Below are 19,549 nucleotides of genomic sequence, written 5' to 3' on the forward strand. Positions count from 1 at the left end.
GAGGTTCAGCTTGGCTCCTGGGGTTGGTGCCTAGTCTTTGCCTCTAAATCACAGCCCCCAGTTGTTGAACTGTGGTGGTGGAGGCGGCGCTAATGAGACAAAGGTGAACTATGACGACCTGGGCAGAAATGAAAGCAACGAAAGGACATTATCTGCAAAAGGGACAATTTTCTCTCCCAGTCTAGCTGGAGCACGTTTTGCTATCACAAATTTCAACATCTATTGATTTTTTTGAACATGTTTTTGGTCCGTTTATATATTTTTCCTCTTTAAAATACTTTTATGAATTTTTGAAATATTATTTTATTTTATGGGTATAGATGTTTTGCCTGCACATACTTCTACATGCCACTTGTGTTCCTGGTGTCTGCAGAGGCCAGCAGAGGGCATCAGTTCCTTTGGAACTGGAGTTACAGATGCTTGTGAGTCACCACGTTGGGTGCAGAGAATCCTCTGCAAGAGGAACAAGTGCTCTTAACCACTGAGCCACACTAGCCCTCCTCTGCCTTTTTTTTCTCAGCTTCTATTTTTTATTTTATTGAAAAATGGTTTTCATACAATATATCCTGATTGCACTTTCCCCCATCCTCAACTTCTCCTAGATCCTCCCTACCCACCCAATTCCATGCCCTTCTTTTTCTCTCAAAAAACAAATAATAAAAGATGAACAAATATAAAAAACAAGAAATACCCACAACACAAAATCGGAAACCAAAATTTACAATCAAAAGACCAGTAAGACAAGAAAAAAAAAAAAGCCCAAGCATTTTATAAAAATACCACTGAGTTGATTTTATGTTGGCCATCTACACCTGGGCATGGAGCCTGCCCTGGAGTGTGGTTAATACAGCCAGTGAGACCCCATGGGAGAAGACTGCGTTTTCCTTCACAAATGGGTACCAATTACAGATCACTTCTTGGTGAGGGCTGGGAGCCCATACCAGCTTCTCTTTCTCAACACTGGGAATCAGTCTGGCTTGAACTTGTGCAGGCCTTGTGAGTTTATGTCAATCGGTCCTATTATGTCTGGAGGACACTTTCTTTGGAATCATCCATGTCCCCCGCCTCTTAGAATCTTTCTACCTCCTCTTCCTCGTTGCTCCCTTAGCCCCGAGCGGAGAGTTTGATGAAGACATCTCATTTAAGACTGATGACTCCACTATCTCTCACTCTCTTCATATTGTTCACTTCAGTTGTGTATTGCTTCCGATCTGGTGCAAGAAGAAGCTTTTCTGATGATGGTTGAGCAAGGCACTGCTTTAAGGGTATAGCTGCATGTCATTATGAGTCCTTTTGTTGCTAATTTTCTTTAGCAGAATAATAATAGCAGATGTTCCCCCTAGGACCATGGCCTGTCTAGTTTCTGGGTCCTAGTTAGTGCTAGTCAGTAGTGGGGTGAATCTTCTAGTTAGGATTGACTTGTCTGTATTCAATGAGATATATAAGTAGTGTCTTCAGTAATAAGGACTTAACATCAGTTTGTGGAGAACGACTAATAGCCTTGGCAATAGCCTGAGATGTTTGGGGTTTTCCATGGGGCCTTTTTGGCCAAAAACTCAACTATATATGACCCATTCTTGGCACTGGGGGTTTTGCTTGGTGGCATAAGATGTCCAGTTTGGTCATTATCTTCCCATTATTTCTTGACTCTATTCAGCTTTCTATCAGACATGTATACATGGTAGGAAGCTTATTCAGTAACAGGTTTCCATATGGGCTCTCCAATGGCTCTTATTGTTACTTGTCCCTTTCCATATGCCCTTGCTTATACCTCTCTTCCATCTTTGCCCCATTGAATCCTCTTACTCTAGTCTCCCCATGCCTCTGTCTCTCCATAACAATATATTCTATTTCCCCTTCCTCGGAAGATCCTCTCCTTCCCTCTCATCCCTTACTGGGTACCTAACCTTTGTGGTTATATGCATTGTAGCATACACATTGAGCCCCTGCCCTCCCCCCTTTTTTTTGAGACTGGTTTTCATGTAGCCTAGGCTGGTTTTGAACTTCTCATGTAGCCAAAGATGGCCTTGAACTCCCAGTCCTTCTGCTTCCCCGCCAAAGGCTGAGTAATTGTTTATTTGAGACTCATGTAACCTAAGCTGCTGGCCTTAAACTCACTATATAGCTCAGAGTGACCTTGAACATCTAATACTTCTGTCTTCACCTGTCAAGTGTTGGAATTACAGACATGCATTACTTTGCCTGATTTATGTGATGCTAGGGATCAAACTCAGTGCCTCATGTATGCTAGTCCACCAACTGAGCGATATACTCAGCCCTAGAGTTTGCATTTTAAGGACTCTGGCTTCTTTGAACTTCAAGTAAGACTTGAATTTAAAAAGCGATGGCACATTGGATTGCTTCCTTGGGAGAAATCTTTGTAGCCTGTAGCACCGTGGAGAAGTCTAGTGAGTTGGTGATTCCTGGCTTTTCTGGTTGCAGGAGATACTTTTCCACGTGTTTATGCCTGGATTGAAGGTCTCTGATATACAAGAAGTGGAGGCTGCTTGCTGTTTATTCCTGGAGTGGTGCCCGAGGCTATGATTCTGCACCTCAGTGTAGGCTAGTTGAATGCTTTGATTAGCCGTGATCCCAAATAATGCCGTGATTAGTCAAGTATCAATTCCAACAAATGATTTCCTCTACAAAATATCAACTGATCAGTTCCAAATTATTTTAATAAGATCATTCATCTCACACAGTGGAATGAGTAAGAAGAGTTCAAATTGCCAGGTTACAGGGACATCTGAGCATAATCTGGTGTGTATGCTGATAACATTTGTGACATATTTAAAGCTTCCCGGTTTGATTTCTCTGTGGGCTTTGCCATGTTGTACCCCTGGCCACCCTATCTTCTTTTAGGACAGACTTTCTTGGCACTTCATGGCTGCTGCTGTTGTTGTGTGTATGGAAATGTCCTGTGCATTATAAGGCATCTAGGAGCATTGGTAGCCACTACCCATTAGCTGTCAAGAGCATCTTTATTGGACACCCATCCCATTTGCAGAAACCTAAGCTGTTCCCCAGAGGACAACATTAACTTGAGTTAAGAGACACTGCAAGGGAGTAAGAAATCTGACTTCTGCCAATGACAGAGCCTTCTCTTCAGAAGCCACCTGTAGATCCTCGTCTTCTTCCTGACATAAAACCACTAACATTTCTTCATTTAATGTCGGTTAGTCCCCTCTTACATATAGATAAGAAAGTCTGATCTTATGAAACCATTAACCAGCCCCTACAAGATTCTCCATATCAGCAAAGAGAGGGGGGAGGGGGAGGAAGGGGGAAAGGATGGGAGAGAGGGAAACAGACAGGGAGACAGATCGAGAGACAGAGACAGAGGTACAGTGACAGATATAAGAAACGTACAGAGAGAGACAGAGAAAGAGTCTCAACCTTCCTTGAAGTAAATGCAGGTGGTCCATTCTGCCTGGAGCAATTCTGTTGAAATCCTTTAATGATTTAGCTCAGTTCCAGCCTTCTTTGAAGCCTTTTCCAGTCAGAATTAGATGTGTCTACAGCACCCCGCCTTACTTCTATGCTAGCCTTTACAGCACTGCCTGATAATTATTTGTTCGTGTGCTATTTGTTCTGTGAGACTGGCATGACCTTAAGACCAGTTGGCAAAGATCCTTCAGAGATGGGGAGAGTCAGACTTAATGTGGAGTGGGTCTCTAAACATGGTATAGAAAGGGAAAACTGAATGGAGAGTGCTTGGAGCCATGGGTGGCAATGCCTCCAGGAGATGCCAGATTTGAGATATACCTAGCGTCTCAGACCTGCTCTGAGCTCTGTAGAGAAGTCAAGGCTGCAGGTCCAGATGAGTCTCGGGTACTCTGGTAGCAGGCCCTCTTTCTGATATGACTGCAGTCCATACTGATGTGTCCTCCATGCACCTCCACAGCTTTACTGACTACAGAGGCCGATACTGGCCATTCTGCCATGAATCAGAAAAACCTATGGAGCTTTAATGGTGGAGTTTTCAATACCAATAGAGGCGACGGAGGTAGGTCATTTGGATCAGAATAGCCTTCTCTTTAAATCCCACCTACTAAGGAACAATCCATTATGTCCATTGGCTTTACTTTTAGGATGATAGTCTTAGAACAAAGGTAGCTATTGTGGAGCCGAAGAAGAGGAGCTAAAGAAGATGTGAGGTTGCTTCTATTTCCCCTTAGAGAGAAAGAGAGGGAGGCAGGGTAAGCAGAGAGAGACCTAACCATATATGGCAGGGTGTTAAAGTATTTTATTGTTGTACCTAGAATGTAGAAAAGAACTTTGCCCACCTTACAAATAATTTACCTCGTACCCATAATTCACCTCATGCTATGTTCAAAATTATATCTGAGCTATGTTAAATATTACAATAAAAATTTAGAACAAAGTCTATGATAATGGCAATTTCTGCCAAGCATTTTGGTGCAGGTCTCTAAGGGGCTGTGATGTCAGTATGTGTGTGGGTGTCTTAGTTACTGTTATATTGCTATGAAGAGACACCACGACCAAGGCAACTTACAAGAGGAAGCATTTACTTGGGAGCTGGTTTATAGTTTCAGAGGTTTAGTTCATGACCATCATGGTGGGGAGCACAGCAGCAGGCTGGTGTGGTGCTGGAGCAGTAGCTGAGAACTTACATCTTATCCAAAAGTTGGAGACAGTCAGACAGACAGACAGACAGGAGGAGTCAGACAGATAGACACACAGAGTATGGAGGAAGAGAAAGACAAAGAGGAGAGAGATTGGGCCTGGCATGGGCTTTTGAAATGTCAAAGCCCACCCTTACTGGCTCACCTCCTCCAACAAGGCCATACCTACTCAACAAAACCACACCTCCTAATTCTTCTCAAACAGTTGCGCTAACTGGGTTAGGGACCAAGCATTCAAACAAATGAGCCTATGGAGGCTATTCTCATTCAAACCACCACAGTGGAAGACACTGGAGTAGATGGGGGCTTTTTCCCCAGGGTGACTGATCTAGGGAGGTAGGGACAATTCTGGATTTGTCTCTAAAGGCTTATGGGGGCAGGAGGTGGAGTTGGGAGTTGATTCATTTGAGGAAATTCTCACATGTTCAAACAATAGAAGTTGGAGGGAGGAGTCCTCTCCCTTGCCCTTGCCCAAGCAGCTTAGTTGGGTCTGGTCTCTGAATCAAGTTTCTGGTTCTTAGAGACATTTAACTTTTCAGTTGCTCTCTTGATTCTTCTCCCTAGTGTCTATTTCAGTTCATTTGGCTTCCTTGCCAGGGTAATTCTTTCTGATGCAATTGTGGTATTGATACTTTGGAGTTCCTGTAGTTTTCTTTAATGTGTCCTAAGCTAAGTCACTGTTGAATGCTGGTAATTTCATTGGTATGTGTACATTTACATGTATCTGTGGTTTGTAATTCTACTAGTGGTCACTGTAGCCAATGACACTGTAGGAAATGTAGACTTCTTTAGGAAGAAAGACAGTTCAAGGAAACATCTTCTCCTGGACTCATAACCTATGCTTGCATTAGTTACTTTTCTGTTCTTGTGGCAACATAGAAGAAAGTTTGTTTTGGCTTAAGGTTCCAGTGGGAGAATTCTGTCATGGTAGGGAGTTGGGGCCAGCAAGCAGTAGGCATAGTGGCTAGAACAGAATGCTAAGGGCGCACATCTTTTGCCATAAGCATGAAGAAGAGAGCAAACTAGAAATGGCGTGAATCTTTAGACTCTGAAAGTCTACCTCAAGTGACATACTATCTCTGACACGGCTATACCACCTAAACCTCTCCAAACAGTGCCACCAACTGGGGACCAAGTGTTCAAATGTCCAAGACTATGGGTGACAATTATTGTTCAAATCACTACAACAACTTTCTTGAGATGCTGCATGAATTGACTGAGGAGGTCAGGGAAAGAAGGTCTTATTTTCCAAATTATTGCTACAGATCTAGGTAATAATGCAGTCTTGTTCTTTTCAATACAGGCTAAGCCTGCCCTGGCCTTGGTTTCTGGATGGAACTAGAGGTGTTCAAGTGTCTCAGGGTTCAATGCCTTGTGCCCTCTAGAATATAGACATTCCTCACACTAGAGGGGAAATCACACCCATAGACTGACCTCCTTAAGTAGTTTCCATTTTTCAGAGAGGGGCGACCAGAATTTAAAATATATACACTTTCAACATCATTCTTTGAGTTCAAGCCTGTACAGTGTACCTTTCCATAAGAGGTGTCTTCATTTGCTTTCTATTGCTATGATAAAATACCCACTGAACACAACCTGGAGAGAAAAGGGTTATTATTATTATCATTATTATTATTAATTTTTATTTTTGCCTTGAGGATCTCAGTTTATTATTGCGGGAAGTCAGGGCAGGACCTCAAAGCAGGAACCTGGAGACAGGAACTGAAGCAGAGGCCATGGAGGAGTGAAACTGGCTTGATCTTCATGGCTTTGTTCACTTTGATTTCTTATACCATCCAGGAATACCAGCCCAGGGATGACATTGTCCCTCAGTGAACTTGGCCTTTCCACATCAATCATTCATCAAGAACATGCCTTACAAACTTGCCTCCAGGCAATCTAATGGAGATTTTTTTTTCAAACAAGGTTCTTCTTAGACAACTCTAGCTCATGTCAAGTTGACAAAATTCTAACCAGGACAAAGAGGCATTGTGGAGTAGAAAAAAGATAAGCATAGTTGCACCAGAAATTTCCTTTAAAAAATCCTAATGAAAGCATTAGAAAGTATACATTTTATTTTACATTTTAGACGCTGTGTTTAGCATATTGGTAGTACAGATATACTCAATACAGCACAGCATATGCTCATTAAATCAAGGAGCTAGGTTTACTGCTGTGTTGGGGTGATTGCTCCTTCGGTACATACTCATGGGGCATAGCTTCTGCCCTGGTGCCATCGCTTGTCAAATCAAAAGCAGCCTTTGACTGTTAGGAGTAAGTCGATACCATAGATGGACCCTGCAGCGTTTACTGCTATAGTACATTTAAATGCATGTGCATTAAGTACGATCTTTCTTGCTCACGGTTGAGCAGTTTAGGTGCAATTAATGCTAGTTTTAAATATAACTGTTTTAGAGTTTAAAAAAGGCTTTGCAGTTAGGTCCATTTTTTCCCCCTTGTAATCACTGCTGTGTTTCTACTTTACAGGAAAAATAAAAGTGAATTACCTCAGATCATATTTTTCACTGTGTCTCAGGGAAGCGAGTGCATTTTAAGCTCAACCCTTGCTTATTACAACAGAATGCTCCCAGAGCTGGTGGAAGATGTGGTCTGTTTCCTTTCCTTGGGGCTCAGACATGAATCCTTGTTTGTTAAGTGAGAAGAGCAGCAGGTGAGGACACAGGCTTTCACATTTACAAAGGTTGGCTGGTCCCTGTTGGTTGAATAGATGCCTCTTGCTAGGTCTGTGACAAGACCACAGATACGATCTTACCTTTCCCATCTTTCTCTGTTGGGAACTCTGGGTCTTCACACTGGTCCAGCAGGAACCCCGGCCACCGTGTTTTCAGGACAGGCTCTTCCTGAAGTCAAGTCTGGGCCTGATCTCAACGGAAGAGGGGCATAGATGGTCTTGTTCTGCAGCTCCCTCTTTCCCAGAGGACACATGAGCTCGGCACCGAGCCTGCCCAGCCAGCTGGCTCCCATCTTTGTGCTATTTGCCACCCTAGCCGTTCAAGGATGCAGCAGTGATTCTGAGATGATGGTGTGTTTTCAGAAAGCCCGATTCATCTTTTCTCCTCTTACTCCTTTTTAACCCAGAGCTCACATGCCCGTCTGTTTCCATCTTCTCCCTCAGGAGAAATTTGGTTTGGGATATACCCACGACCCAGTGAAGATGGTAGAGCCTTGAAAATGTTGTCATCCCTTCTATCCTTGGCTAAATCTGAGTGATTTAAATAGCCATCACCACTACCATCAGCAATGTCACTTTTTTCAGAGGTAGCAAATAGATACAGTTTATGTGTCTATTAGTTATAGTCTCTTATTAGAGTACCAGGAACTCTGAGTATTGAATGTAAAGGAACCCATTGAAAACTCAAAACTACCCGAGCTGTTTTGAATTTATGAATGGGGAAATGAGGCAGGGAAGTGTTAAATAATTTTCCTGTGGTAGCACAGCTGGTAAATAGGAAAGCCAGGATCTGAACTGGTGATGATGTGGATTTAAACACTACTTTTTGATAAATAGATACAAAACCTCAAAATTCCACATATGTTAAATTGAACAGTTTTCTCAAATTTTAATTATAAAGTTTGCACAGGACTCAGAAATGACTTTTTTTTTGGTTCTAAATACACTCTATGCCTGTTGGAAAGACTAGTTCTGTTTTTCTGTCCCATCCTTGACCCAATTACCAGGCTTGCTAGAAGGTGGCTCTCCCCTTTGATCTTCATGGGGTTGAAGCTGCTCAATGCTCTCATTTATCACGAGGAGGCAAATCTCCCATGTCACTGGGAAAGAGAAGGGCACAGGACCTCGGGACAGCATACTTAAGCCATAGGAGCCTGCTGAGCTCTGTCCTCAGGCAGCAGCACACAGGACTCCATGCCCTGACATCCAAGCCCTACCATCAGCTCTCAGTGTGATGCTGGCAAGCCACTTAACCTCCCTGTGTGCAAGATGATGAAATAATGCTTTGATCTTTGGAGAGGAGAAAGCTTGACATAAATATCAAGTAGGTCCACTTATCCTCTGTACCTCTTAAGCTCATGTGAAGACTGATGCTTCTCATCAAATTCCAGAACATTTTTTAGTGACAGGTCAGCATCCCTAGACAGGAACTCCCATGTTTTCAATCACAGTGTTATGCCTTGTTTTGTGAAGTGCCTATAAGAAAACATCCCCCCCCAAAGGCTTTTTACAAAGCCTGTTGTCTCAGGAACATTGAGCACACATCACAGTACTACGTTCTATTTAAAAAGTCCTCTACATTATTTAAAGCGCTTGTGCATTGTGGAACCAAACTTGTGCCTAAAATTTGTGCTCACAGGAACCTGGTTCTGCTTTTTGAAGCTATCTACAGTGACTTGGGATTAAACCCTCTAGTCACAATCCCTCCCTTTATCCTGCCTTTAAAGCTGATTCTAAGCAGCAATCTTCCCGTGTCCCCTGCCCCAACACCCAAGATTGACTTAAGTCTGTGGTGCCCACGATCCAAAGTGAGGGCACTCGCAGACACCCACACCTGGATGAAAATTCGTATTCCCTCAGCAAGCTGGAGAAGTTCATTATGCATCTTCAGGTGTGGAGGATAGTGATGACCAGGGAGCAATTTTTTTCCCCCCAGAAATATTTGCATTTTAAAATTGAAAGTTCAGAAGAAGAAGTTCAAAATGATTGAATTCTAGGAAAAGAGAGGTAATTACCACCCAGCCTCTTCATTGCTGTGTGAAGAATGACATCCCTGGGTATGTCCGGTCACAGACACCACCATTAGAGAGAAATAAACAGAAGCTGACGCCTCCTGCCCCTCCCCCACTCATTCCGTCTGGCATCAGTCAGCTCGTTTTGGAGAGGTCTGCAAGACCTTCACCATTTTACAGATGGCAATTCTAAGGTTCACAGAAGTCAGGTAATTTCCCCAAGGTCGTTCAGCTAGAAAAGAGCAGAACCGCGATTTGGTTCGGAGCCCTAATGTGACTGGAAATTAGTAACGGCGAGAGTTCCACTTGGATTCAGCCTGGTGTGGAGCGGTGGGGTCTCTTCAGCAGCTGCTGTATTCAGTCGAGTTGGGCATTTCTCATATGCCGGACTTTTCCAAGCACTAGCAACTCAAAAGGAATGTGACACGACCTCTCTCCTGGATATGCTTGCAGTTCCTTAGTGATGATTTACCGAGAGAGCAAAACCCATTCAAGTCTGAAAACTGAGACATAATCTCAATTTAATGCAATATGAGCAATAATATTTAACTTAGGGAAACTTGCACTTTCAACACGTTATATTTCTACATTTTAAAAAGCTGTGTGGTGAAAATGACTCATAACCTCCATTTTTCTAGATGAGAAAATATTAGCTTTCTGTTGACCAGTATGGTAATATGTGCTTACTGATACTTAAGTGAAATTAATTAAGGCTGTGAGTCAAATATTCAGTTGCATTAGCCACATTTCAAATGTTCTGTAGCTGTAGTGCCAAGCGGCCATTTCATTGGACAGCGTAGAGGACCCGCCTGTCACTACCAGAGTGTCCTATTGGATAGGGCTGTCTAAATCATTTGCCTTCGTGGGAATATGGGGACTCGACTTATAATATGTCTGCAGAGCACATGCTTTTTAAAATTTATTTATTTTAAATATCCACTACCAACAATGTGGTGGTTTGAATGAGAATAGTGCTATAGTCTCATGTTAGAATACTTGGTCTCCAGTTGGTGGAACTGTTTGGGGAGGATTAGGAGGTGTGGTCTAGTTGAAGGAGGCGTGTCACTGGGGGTAGCCTTGGAGGTTTCAAAAACCTATCTCATTCCTAGTTAATGCTCTCTCTCTCTCTGCCTTGTACCTGTGGATCAGATGCAAACTCTCGGCTACTGCTCCAGCACCATGCCAGCCCGCTGCCATGTTCCTTGCTTGCTATGATGATCATGGAATCATGAGCTCCCCAGTTGTATGCTTTTTGTTAGGAGTTGTCTTTGTCATGGTACTTTGTTATGGCAATGCAAAAGTAACCAAGAAGACATTTGTTTTTGTGGTAGATCAAACTCATGGTCTTCGTCATGCTGCAAGTGCTCTCCCACTTTCGACTTCCGGAGTACATGCTTTTACACAATGTATTTTATTACTGCCTTAGTTTTAGTGAAATGGGGATTTTAAATCTCTCTTGCTTTTACGAGGAACATGAAATTTGTTCTAGAAAGAGACGGGGATTAGTGGCATAGATGAATTTTCATTACAGTCCTCTAGTCTTTGTAAGATCTGGAATCTATTTCTTTTATTAGAAGAGAGTTAGTACTTTCTGGTCACTGCCCTTATTGGATAGTTACCATAAGATAACCTCCTCAAGGTCTTTTGCCAAAATATTATGCCTTACTTACTTATAAATTTTGGTTCCTAAAATAGTACCTAGTATATACGAAGCATGCAACAAGTGTTTCTGGAATAGAAATATTTTTAAGTTTTAAGGAAGAGCTGGAGGGTGATGGCTCAGCAGGGTAAGAGTACTTGGGCTACAAGTTTGAGGACCTGAGTTCAAATCTCCAATACCTGTTTGAAAGTGAGGCATGGCTGTGTATAAACCCAGCACTGTGAGGGGCAGAGAGGAGGGTCCCTGAGGCTTGCTGATAGCCAGCAAAGTTTAGTGAAAGACCCTGCCTTGAGGAACTAGGTGGTGGAGAGTGTTAGAGCATGGCAACACATGTCCCCTCGGGCCTCTGTGCATGTACATTGACATAATTGTACTACCCATACACATAACACAGACAAATACACAGATACACATATACACAGGCACACATACTGACACACTTGCACAGACGTGCACACACATACAGACCTGCACACACATATAGACAAATATACACACAGATACCTACATACAGACAGCTACACACACAGAGATACTTACACATGCACCCCCCTCACACACAGAGTCACATATGCATGCACACACATGCATACAGGGACACACACAGACACCTACACACATGTGCACACAGACACCATACACACATACTCACACAGAGACACCTGCACACAGACACCTCCCCAGACCTGCACACACACAGAGACACCTAAACATACAGACATCTACATACAGATGTGCATGCACAGAGACCTACACACATACACACACACCTACACACAGAGACACCCATACACACATGAGATACACCCATACACAGAGATCCATATGTACACACAGAGAGACACCCTTACACACATACACAGATACACACAGAGACACCTATGCACACAGAGACCTACACATACACAGATCTGCACACACACACACACACACACCTGTACACACACAGAGACACCTACACACACACAGATACCCACACACATACCCACACAGACACCTACACACACACACACACACACACACACACACACACACACACACAAATCTCTAATATTCTCCACTCTTAAAAGAATATGGCGAAGAATAGGATTTTTCAACTCCTGTATGTGGTGATATTTAAATTGTGCTGAAGTGTGTTTTTATTTGTATGTTAATAAATAAAGTTTGCCTAGAGATCAGAGGTCATAGCCAGCCATAAGCAGAAGTCAGGCGGTGGTAGCACACGCCCTTAATCCGATCACATAGCAGGCAGAGTCTCTGTGTGGTCAAGGACACAGCCAAGCGTGGTGACATGAGCCTTTAATCCCAGTATGAACCATAGAGACCTGGAGGTCTGTATAGACAGGCAGTGACAAGGAAGTGATGTGGCTGGGCTTAGAGCCAATGAGAAGGCAGAACAGGAAGGCAATAAAAACACAGGTTAGACAGGAAGAAGTTCTCTCTGGGGAAGCGACGGCGGCGTGGTGGTAAGATGAGGCTAGTCGTGGCTCTTCACTAGTTCTCTGATCTCTTTGGCTATTACCTCTGTATTTGGCTCTGTGTTTCTTATTTAATAAAACTATTAGAAATTCGTCTATACCTGTATGATTCCTCGGCGAAGAAAGTAAAGATTTCCTCGCAGGCAACGTGTGTGTTTGTGTGTGCGCGTGCATGCGACTTTGCAGAAGGAGGACCACATTTTGGTGGTATATGCTGCGATGGAGGTATACAGGAAGTGGTCATAAGAGCCACCAAAAAGCTTACGTGGGCTTTATTTTATTTGTTGGCTTCTCGAGACAGTTGAGTGCAGCCCAAAGCTAATCTTGAACTTACCTTCCAGCAGAGGCTGCTCTTGAACTCCTGATCTTCCTCCTTCGACTTCCCAAGTGCTGGGCTCCAGGTGTGTGCCACCGAGTCTGGCTTACAGTATGCTGTTTTAAATCTAAACTTAAGAAACTCTATGGCTCCCAAGCAAGCATTGAGGACAAATTGCCTCAGTACCAAATTAATTCCTGTTATCATCCTAGCGCCGTGAAACAAAGCAACTCCCCTGCAGGCTGCTTGTTCGGCACCCGATATGTTCTCCCACATCACTCGCTTTCCCCCCACCAAATGTTGTGTGAAAGCTGAAGGAATACTCGATTCTGGCTCCCGGCTCCCCCTCCTGCTTCTTTTCATCAAGGCCGACTCCCACTCCTCCTTATCTCCTTTCTCTTCTTTTTTATGATTTAGTGAGTATGTTGGCTTCTGTCACGAAGAGCAAACGGAACCTGTGGAGAAGCATTTAAAAAGACCAGACCCGCTGATGTGGGTTGGAGAGCGAATGCCACACGCTCACTCACCACCTCTTAAAGGCTTTAATTTACGGCAAAAATAAAAAGCAGTTGTTCAACACTGAACAAGGGGAGTCAGCTTTGAAAACTGATAAGGGGAGAAAAATGCCAGACTCATTTTGAATTTGAACTTAACAACCAAGACCCTTATTTCCCTGCGGCAAAATGATCACAACTTTCTTAGAATGATTTAAGAATTCCCTGGAGACACTTCGCCCGGGCCCCTTTGTGGGCCTATCTCAGGGGCTTTAGAATCCTCCTAACTGGGCTTATCAGAGAAGATTCCAATTTAGAGCAGCAAAAGTCTAGAGTCTGATATCAGTGCAAGCGTGGTTTTTTTTTTTATTTTTTTATTTTTTTTTAAAGAGACATGATGTTTTACAGTGCTAACAGTTTTGAAAAGGTCCCACGTTTGTGGGGAACAGAGCGCTTTTGTGTGAAGGGCTCTGAAAAGCATTATTCAGGAGAAAATGCATCAAAGGGAATAGAGAGAAAAAAAAAAAAAGGAAAGTTTGCTGATGTAGAGATTGGAGGCAGCCTGTGCTGGCAGGCGCAATTATGACCAAATAATTGAATCTTTTAGGAGAGATAAGATGAAATGAAGCAGCAGTTGTCTCCCAATGGGAGCCTGTTCATTAGATACCAAGGAGTCCAGCTGCGGAGAATTCAGCTACCACAGGTGCCTTGTTCTGGTGTACGTCAGGGCACAGCAGCAGCAAACCAGGGTGAAGTTGTGCATCTTCAGTCCCACGGTCTTTGATAGGCAAGAAGGCTGGAAAGGACACTCTCATGTGTGACACCTTGGAACGTCTCAGACTCCTAAAACAATGATCAAGTTCAGCCCTGTGTCCTTTAGAGAGAAACGAAAGGAAATAGAACTTTTCATAATTAGTGGATTCTTTAAAAATGGTTTCAGGTTTGTTTATTTGCATGTGTTTGAGTGTTTTATCTGCATGCTAAATGCACAATGTGCATGTCTAAATGCACAACACGCGTGTCTGGTGTTCACAGAGGCCAGAAGAGGGTACCAGATACCCTCAAACTGGAGTTACAGATGGCTGTGAGTCGTCATGTGGGTGCTGGGTATTGAACCGAGACCATCTGGAAAAACAACAAATGCTCTTAGCTGTGGAGCCACGTCTCCAGTCCCTAATGGATTGCTTTTTTTTTTTTTTTTATCAGAAATGTTGAAAATCTTTCTTTGCTCATTGGTTTCAGTGTTTCTGGGCACTTCCTTCTTCGTCTGCACATGCCTTTGTCAAAGGCAATGGAGACAGAACTGTATAGTATTTATTTCAATATTCCACCAGCCCTAAAGCAGAATGACCTTATTCCTGGCCTTGAAATATGGGACCTGGTAGCATTGGCTCATGAGAAGTAAGGCTCTTATGTATTCTGCATCCAGATGTTCTTTAGGAATCTTTCTCAGGGCTCCTGCATGGAGGAGCTAGGAAGAGAGCACAATCTTGTGAAATATGGCACCATCGTTTCTACCCATAACAGAGCAAAGGGCATCCCTAACATTCTGTTAAGGATTCTGTTAGACATCTTGCTTCAGGCTTTCATCTTTAATGGAACAATATAACTCACTCTGTTACATTGCATGCCTTGCTTTTTCCAAATTCATGATTTCTTTTAACCTAGGTACAGTTTGCTTCTCATTATGAGGACTGTGGAGATTTTTAAGTTGGATAGTGTATTACTGACTTCTGACAATCCAAGTCACAGCCCCTTTCCACTGAGAACTGATTCCTTTGTGTTCTTGGCCATCTTGTGCTTTTTTTTTTTCCTTTGTAGCTGCCGACTTTTTCTCTAAAACAACTTTTTGACCTCCGTTCTGACAGTCTAACAGAGAAGACTGTCCTATGTCAGGCTTTTAAATTTACAATACATAAATTTACAGTAAAGCCAGCTTTCAGGTTTATTTGAAGTTACCCCAATAACCAACCCTTACGGTAGCTATGATTTAATTGTTAACATTGTAAAGCACCCAATACCATGCCTGGCTCAGCACAGCATTCACTGCAATTGTTAATCTCCTTTCTGTTCCCATGGTTTACTGATACTAGGCTAATACTATTCTCAATATTTTTTTTCCAGGTGCTAGATATCTGGTCTGATGTGGAGTTATTGTTGCTATGGTTTTTTCCCCAAGATTAGAAGGGGTGCTTTAGTATTTATATCAAAAGCTAATGGGAGTACCTAGAGTATTCCAGGGCAGGCCACTTCACCTTAATTCCAGTACTGATGTAGACCATAGGAACGAGATCAGCGTCCTCACAGCATGGAAATGTTAGGCACACACCTGAATTGAATGCAGGTTGAAGCATAATTAGCTACCTGTTATTTAGCCATGGCTTTTCATTATTCTCCAGGATCATGATGCAGCTTTAGAGGAAATCAAGGTAGTATCCTCAAATCATATAAGCACCCTAAACTTTAGTTTTAAGCACTATTTATTTGTGGGAGAGAGTCCAGTGCCATTAACCATGAGAATGGGTCTCAGCTCTGCTTATGTCTCATTTTCACCTGGGGAGCCTGAAAAAATGATTTCCTGGTCAATCTCAGGAAGCCTGATTGAACTGGTCATAAGTGGAGTCTAGACACATGGTATTTAAAAAAAAGCCCCTCAAGTGATTTGGAAGCATAGGGGGCTAGTAGTGGCTGAAAAGGAGAGTCAGTTCATGCTAACTGTGACTCTCCTTATGCTAATATGTTGGTTATGCTCTCTGTGTATGCTCTGAGACATGGCCTCCTCCTCCTTTATGCTCTATCTGTAAATTAAGACAGCACAGAGTAGAAAGAATACAGCTTGGAACCAGAAGAATTTCAAGTCTTGTCTTTTACTAGAAGGATGGAGAAGTTTAAGTTCACTCAATTTTAGTTCCCCCATTGATCAAAAGGATATCACGATAAAGCTTCATTGCAAGGGAAGGTTAAATCATTTACATGACATGAAAACCCCAAGCACTGTATCCAGTTCACGGTGTAGTACACTTTTGTGTGTGCATGCGTGCGTGCGTGCATGTGTTTGCACATGTCCGTGCGTGTGTGTGAATGTGTTGAAGGCAGAAGTTGATAGAGTATGTTTTCCTCTGTCACTATCCACCTGAGTTTTGGGGACAGGGTATCTTACTGAACATGGAGCTTACTGTTCTGGATAGCTTGCCTCCATCCCTCAGCTCTGGGATTACAGACGCCAGGCTTTTTACCTGGGTGCTGGGGATCCAAATCCAAGTCCTTATGCTTGTTTAGCCAAGTGCCTTATCCACTGACCCACATCCCCACCCTCCTCAGTGTACTCTTTCTTGCCTCATCCTTGCACAGCTCCGGGGATTTGGCACCAAGAGAATGGAGAAAAACAAAACACACACAAAAAAACAGAAAAACAGACCCATGGACACACAAAAGCTGGAGAGGCTACAGCACCTCTGAAGCTCAGTGTGTTTATTTAGTTGGACAGGGAAGTGGCATTATTGCATCCTGTGGAACAAAGGGGTGGGGTTATCACCTACATATAAACACTCAATCTGATCTGTCTATGACATGTTTGGTCATGTGATTTGGGTTGTGAGAGTAAGATTATTTGCTTGAGTGACATCATCTGTTTCACGTGGGTGTCAAGCTCATACCATTTACCATGATTCAGTATATTCACCCAACTTTGTTTTTGTAATAATGGCAGTAGCGCCAAGCTTTTGTTTTATAGCACCTATGAAGAGATACATTTCAGAGGAGCACAGGTGAATTCAGAAATATCATTCAGTTACTATGCACCCTATTATTTTTTTGATCATGAGCATAAATCTTTCTGCATCTCGATTCACGCTCAGAGAGTCATGAGAAAATTAATTTCAATGTAGGCTGCTCTCAAAAAACAGTTTATTATTCATGTCAATGACCTAGGAGGGCAACTGCCTCTTACCCCGCTCCAAATGGAAGCTCAAGCCAATGAGAACATTGCAGGTTTTTGCTATGTCCAGGCTCATGTCCAGATCTGAGAACCGGGAGGATCTTCTAAGGGCCTTTCTCAGAGGAAGTGAGCATGTGCCCACGGATCAGCTCTCTGTGGACAGCGACTTTGATAACATATGATCCTTTGGTGTTTTCCATTACCCTGTGAAGCCTAACAAGGGCACAAAAGGATTTAAGGATGAGCACAAGATTTTCAGCATCATGACAAGTTGAACCCAAATTTTGGCTTTGTTACTATTGTCAAAAGACAACAGATTTAGCTTAAAAACTCTCATTAGGTCAATCACAAGCAACACACATACACACACACACACACTCTTGCATACTTAATTGGCTTTTATTTGTGATTTCTGAATTGGGACTTACAACCGCAGTGAGTCAAGTCTGCACGGTGGTCAGAGAACAATTATGGGCACAAAATGGAAGTGGCCCACAGGGACAGCTTAATTGATGATACCTGGGTGATTGCCTTATTTGAATCAGCTAGCCACCTGTGATTGAAGCTGAGCTGCTGGAATTGGCTAAGACTCAGCTATTTGTTATAAGACTTTACTCCCAAATTAGGCCTTCAGTCACTCTCTACCAAGTTAGGCCGTAGTTGTTACACAAAGACTCAATTTCAAAGGCATCCTCTGGCCTAAATTTAATTTAGTTTATTACTACCTATGCGGAAAATCAGCAAGCTTTCTCTATTAAAGGGCCAGCTAGCAGTTATTTTAGAATTTGCAGAAATGCGATCTCAGTTACAGCTATTCAACTCTGCTGTTGTAGACAAAGACGACTGTAGAGAATACATACATAAATGGGGATGACTGTGTTTCAGTCAAACCTGGGAGTGATTTAGTAGCTTGCCCATCCTGAGCTGCAGGATCTCACACCAAGATGTTCCATTTCCTAAGGCTGTCTGGAGAATTGACAAGATGTCATGAGCAAAACAGACGCCATGTTCTTGGCATGTAGTGATACTCAGAAACAGAAATGGCTTCCCGAGGTGGTAGCTTGTTCCTGTTGGGTAAGCTTCCCACTTGAGGAAGCAGATCTGGGAAATGTGGAAATTCCAGGCTTCCCCTGGCTATATGGCAGGGCCGTGTCTCTTTAAAAGTAATGGCTTTTATTGTGCATTATTAAAAGTGTTATACCCCAGCCTGAGGAAATAGCTCAGTTGGTAAAGTGCTTGGCTCTCAAGCATGAGGATGTAAATTTGAGCTCAGAACCCATGTAAGAAGAAAGTCAGGTTACAGTGCTGAGGAGGTGGAGACAGCTGGGTCCCGGAGCTCACTGTCTAGGCCGCTGAGTTTACTAGGTGAGTTCCAGGCCAAAGGAAGACCCTGTCTCAAAAGAGAAAAAAAAAGGCACATGATACCTGAGAAATGACACCCAAGGTTGTCCCTGGCCTCCATAGGCACATGCACACATGCTCTCATGGACATATGTACTCTCTCTCTCTCTCTCTCTCTCTCTCTCTCTCTCTCTCTCTCTCTCTCTCTCTCTCACACACACACACACACACACAAACACACTTTTATACCCTCCCTACAAATAAATGTATGACATATCATCCAACTTAAGTCATCATTAATCGTACGATGCATCTGTATTTCAGGTATAATTAATGGTAATCATTTATAGAAGAAGATTACATTTAGGGTTTTAAGTCTTGTAAGGCTGGTAAGCAAGCCAGAGGAAGCAAGTCAGTAAGCAGCATCCCTCCATGATGTCACTTCAAGTCCTGCCTGAAGCTTCCTTCCCTGAGCTCTTGCTGTGGCATCCCTTGGTGATACACTGTAACCTGTAAACCAATTAAACCTTTCCTCCCCTGCCCCAAAAAAGTCTTGTTCTACAGGTGGTAGTTTAAAACTCCTTGTGTAACATGCCTTCATGATTGTTTTCCTTACAGAGACACATGCCATGAACTTTTGGGACACGTTCCACTGCTGGCAGATCCTAAGTTTGCCCAATTTTCACAAGAAATAGGCTTAGCATCTCTGGGAGCATCAGATGAAGATGTTCAGAAACTAGCCACGGTGAGTTAATTTTCAGCTTAAAAATCTGTTCAGTGCCTAATTGTATGGTGAAATAAAGCTCATGGCCAGGAACTGTGAATCCTAGGCAAATGTTCTGGGGGGAGCACGATTTCACCCTTGCTACGTTCTCATTTTGCAAAAGATAATGAACTCTCGGTTCATTAACTACCAAAATATGTATTTTAGTCTTCCCGTTTTAGAGGTTGGCTGGGTGGATATAAAGGGTTG

General features: G+C 42.9%; 1 protein-coding gene across 2 annotated transcripts in view; it reads left to right on the forward strand.

The window, feature by feature from the left end:
* Tph2 (tryptophan hydroxylase 2) overlaps positions 1–19,549 on the forward strand; it is a 100,543-nt gene that overhangs the window by 45,195 nt on the left and 35,799 nt on the right. For both annotated transcript variants that reach the window (XM_059245302.1, XM_059245303.1), the window contains exon 8: positions 19,195–19,321. In XM_059245302.1, the coding sequence (XP_059101285.1) occupies positions 19,195–19,321 (127 nt within the window). The remainder of the gene's footprint in view (positions 1–19,194; positions 19,322–19,549) is intronic.

Source organism: Peromyscus eremicus, chromosome 18 (genome assembly GCF_949786415.1).
Source record: "Peromyscus eremicus chromosome 18, PerEre_H2_v1, whole genome shotgun sequence".
NCBI lineage: Eukaryota > Metazoa > Chordata > Mammalia > Rodentia > Cricetidae > Peromyscus > Peromyscus eremicus.